The 3,682-nt window shown below is 53.9% G+C and overlaps 1 protein-coding gene across 1 annotated transcript in view; it reads left to right on the top strand.

The window, feature by feature from the left end:
* The window catches only part of LOC106632129, a 23,120-nt gene that overhangs the window by 6,976 nt on the left and 12,462 nt on the right, over window positions 1-3,682 (top strand). The window contains exons 6-7 of the mRNA XM_031065609.1: window positions 1,822-2,009; window positions 3,479-3,609. Coding sequence (XP_030921469.1) covers window positions 1,822-2,009; window positions 3,479-3,609 — 319 coding nt within the window. The remainder of the gene's footprint in view (window positions 1-1,821; window positions 2,010-3,478; window positions 3,610-3,682) is intronic.

The raw sequence follows: 3,682 nt of genomic DNA, 5'->3' as shown, positions 1-3,682 counted from the left end.
CCTTCAGCCTCCTCCTCCTCTTCCTCCTCCTCTTCCTCTTCCTCCTCTTCCTCTCCTTTCCCTGCTTTCCCTTTCCCTCCTCTTCTCTTCTTCCTTTCCCTCTCCCCTTTCCCCATTTCCAGTTCATGGGCACCAAGCTGAGCTCCTGCAGGTGCCTTCAGCCTCCCCTTCCTCCTCCTCTTCCTCCTCTTCCTCTCCTTTCCCTGCTTTCCCTTTCCCTCCTCTTCCTCCTCTTCTTCCTTTCCCTCTCCCCTTTTCCCATTTCCAGTTCATGGGCACCAAGCTGCCCCAGCAGACAGCCCAGTTCCTGCCGGTGCCTTCAGCCTCCCCTTCCTCCTCTTCTTCCTTTTCCTCCTGCTCTTCCTCCTCTTCCTCTCCTTTCCTGTTCCTTTCTCTCTCCCATTTTCCCATTTCTGGTTCATGGGCACCAAGCTGAGTTCCTGCAGGTGCCTCCTCTTCCTCCTCTTCTTCCTCCTCTTCCTCTCCTTTCCCTGCTTTCCCTTTCCCTCCTCTTCCTCCTCTTCTTCCTTTCCCTCTCCCCTTTTCCCATTTCCAGTTCATGGGCACCAAGCTGCCCCAGCAGACAGCCCAGTTCCTGCCGGTGCCTTCAGCCTCCCCTTCCTCCTCTTCTTCCTTTTCCTCCTGCTCTTCCTCCTCTTCCTCTCCTTTCCTGTTCCTTTCTCTCTCCCATTTTCCCATTTCTGGTTCATGGGCACCAAGCTGAGTTCCTGCAGGTGCCTCCTCTTCCTCCTCTTCTTCCTCTTCCTCCTCCTCCTCTCCTTTCCCTGCTTTCCCTTTCCCTCCTCTTCTCTTCTTCCTTTCCCTCTCCCCTTTCCCCATTTCCAGTTCGTGGGCACCAAGCTGAGCTCCTGCAGGTGCCTTCGGCCTCCTCCTCCTCCTCCTCCTCTTCCTCTCCTTTCCCTCATTTCCCCCTTCCCTTCCCTCCCCTCCCCTCCCCTTCCCCTTTTTTCTTTCTCTCCTTTCCCTGATTTTCCCTTATTTTTCCTTTTCCGTGGTTTTTTCTCCTTTCCTTCATTTCTTTTTCCCTCTTCTTTTTTTTTCCTTTTCCCTCCTTTTCCTTTCCCTTATTTCCCCTTTCTTCTCCTCCCTTTTTTCCCCATTTCCCTCTTTTCCCTTCTTTTCTCTCCTTGCCCTTCTCCTTTTCCCTTTCCCCCTTTCCCTTTATTTGCCTCTTTTCCCTTTTTCCCTCCTTTTTCCTTTTTTTCTTTCTTTTCCCTCCTTTCCTGCCTTTCCCTCCTTTCCTCTTTTGCAGATCCCAAAAAATTCCCTGCAGGGGGATTGGGGATTTTTGGGATGATCCCAGGGAATTCCCGGGAATTTTGGGATAATCCTAGAAATTCCCTGCAGCAGGGATTTGAGATTTTTGGGATGATCCCATGGAATTGCCATGGAATTTTGGGATGATCCCATGGAATTCCCGGGGATTTTTGGGATGCTGATCCCATGGAATTCCCATGGAATTTTGGGATGCTGATCCCATGGAATTCCCAGAGATTTTTGGGATGCTGATCCCAGGGAATTCCCAGGGGATTTTGGGATGCTGATCCCATGGAATTTCCGGGGTTTTTGGGATGCTGATCCCAGGGAATTCCCGGGGATTTCTGGGATGCTGATCCCAGGGAATTCCCGGGAATTTTGGGATAGTCCTAGGAATTCCCTGCAGCAGGGATTTGGGATTTTTGGGATGCTGATCCCAGGGAATTCCCGGGGGTTTTTGGGATGCTGATCCCAGGAATTCCCGGGGATTTTTGGGATGCTGATCCCATGGAATTCCCGGGGATTTTGGGATGCTGATCCCAGGGAATTCCCGGGGGTTTTTGGGATGCTGATCCCAGGGAATTCCCGGGGTTTTTGGGATGCTGATCCCATGGAATTCCCGCAGGAGTACGTGGCCAACAAGACGCGGAAGACGGAGGAGCGGCGCCGCGGGATCCGGGACATCAACGCCGTCATCCAGCAGATCCAGAGGGAGCAGGACCTGACCCAGGGTACCCCAAAAAATCCCCCAAAATCCCGGGAATGGGGCTAGGAATTCATCCCTGGGAATGGGAGATCCAGAGGAAGCAGGACCTGACCCAGGGTGCCCCAAAAAATCCCCCAAAATCCCGGGAATGGGGCTAGGAATTCATCCCTGGGAATGGGAGATCCAGAGGAAGCAGGACCTGACCCAGGGTGCCCCAAAAAATCCCCCAAAATCCCGGGAATGGGGCTAGGAATTCATCCCTGGGAATGGGAGATCCAGAGGAAGCAGGACCTGACCCAGGGTGCCCCAAAAAATCCCCCAAAATCCTGGGAATGGGGCTGGGAATGGGATTTAAGGGGATTCCTCGCAGGATTTGGGGGAATTCATCCCTGGGAATGGGATTGGGGAATTCATTCTCTGGGAATGGGATTTGGGAATTCTCTGGGAATGGGATTGGGGAATTCATTCTCTGGGAATGGGATTTGGGAATTCATTCTCTGGGAATGGGCAAAGAGGGATCCCCAGGTAAGAGGAGGTTTGGGAACCCCAGGAATGGCTCTGGAATGTTGAGAGGGATTGGCCATTCCCCATCCCATTCCTGATCCTATTCCCAATCCCTGATCCCATTCCCAGATCCCAGATCCCATTCCCAATCCCAGATCCCTGATCTCATTCCCTGATCCCAATCTCAGATCCCATTCCCTGTTTTTCAGAGGTGGCCCTGGAACACTGGCCATCCCTTAGAGGTTTATTTGACCCCAATCCCAGATCCCAATCCCATTCCCATTTCCCCAGAGCTGGGCCTGGAGCACTGGGGGTCCCATTCCCAGATCCCTGATCCCAATCCTGATCCCATTCCCAGATCCCTGATCCCAGATCCCATTCCCATTTCCGCAGAGCTGGGCCTGGAGCACCGGGGATCCCATTCCCAGATCCCATTCCCAGATCCCAGATCCCATTCCCATTCCCATTTCCGCAGAGCTGGGCCTGGAGCATTGGGGATCCCATTCCCAGATCCCTGATCCCAAACCTGATCCCATTCCCAGATCCCTGATCCCAAACCTGATCCCATTCCCAGATCCCTGATCCCAAACCTGATCCCAGATCCCTGATCCCTAATCCCAGATCCCATTCCCATTTCCGCAGAGCTGGGCCTGGAGCACCGGGGATCCCATTCCCAGATCCCATTCCCTGATCCCATTCCCGATCCCATTTCCAATCCCTGTGATCCCATTTCCGCAGAGCTGGGCCTGGAGCACCGGGGATCCCATTCCCAGATCCCATTCCCTGATCCCAGATCCCATTCCCTGATCCCATTTCTGCAGAGCTGGGCCTGGAGCATTGGGGATCCCAATCCCATTCCCAGATCCCAATCTTGATCCCAATCCCAGATCCCATTTCCATTTCTGCAGAGCTGGGCCTGGAGCACTGGGGATCCCAATCCCATTCCCAGATCCCAGATCCCAATCCCTGATCCCATTCCCATTTCCGCAGAGCTGGGCCTGGAGCATTTCCTGCGCAAGGTGGAGGCCGCTCACTGCTCCGCCTGCGACCTCCTGATCCCCATGCACTTCGGCTCCATCCAGAGGCACCTGAGATCCCTGGATCACAACCACAACCGCAGGGTGAGCCCGGCATCCCTGGGATCCATTGAAATCCTGGGAATTCCCACTGGGATCCATTGAAATCCTGGGAATT

Source organism: Geospiza fortis, unplaced genomic scaffold (genome assembly GCF_000277835.1).
Source record: "Geospiza fortis unplaced genomic scaffold, GeoFor_1.0 scaffold202, whole genome shotgun sequence".
NCBI classification, from domain to species: domain Eukaryota; kingdom Metazoa; phylum Chordata; class Aves; order Passeriformes; family Thraupidae; genus Geospiza; species Geospiza fortis.
Note: the sequence above shows the minus strand (reverse complement) of the source record. Positions and strands in the feature narration are given on the sequence as shown.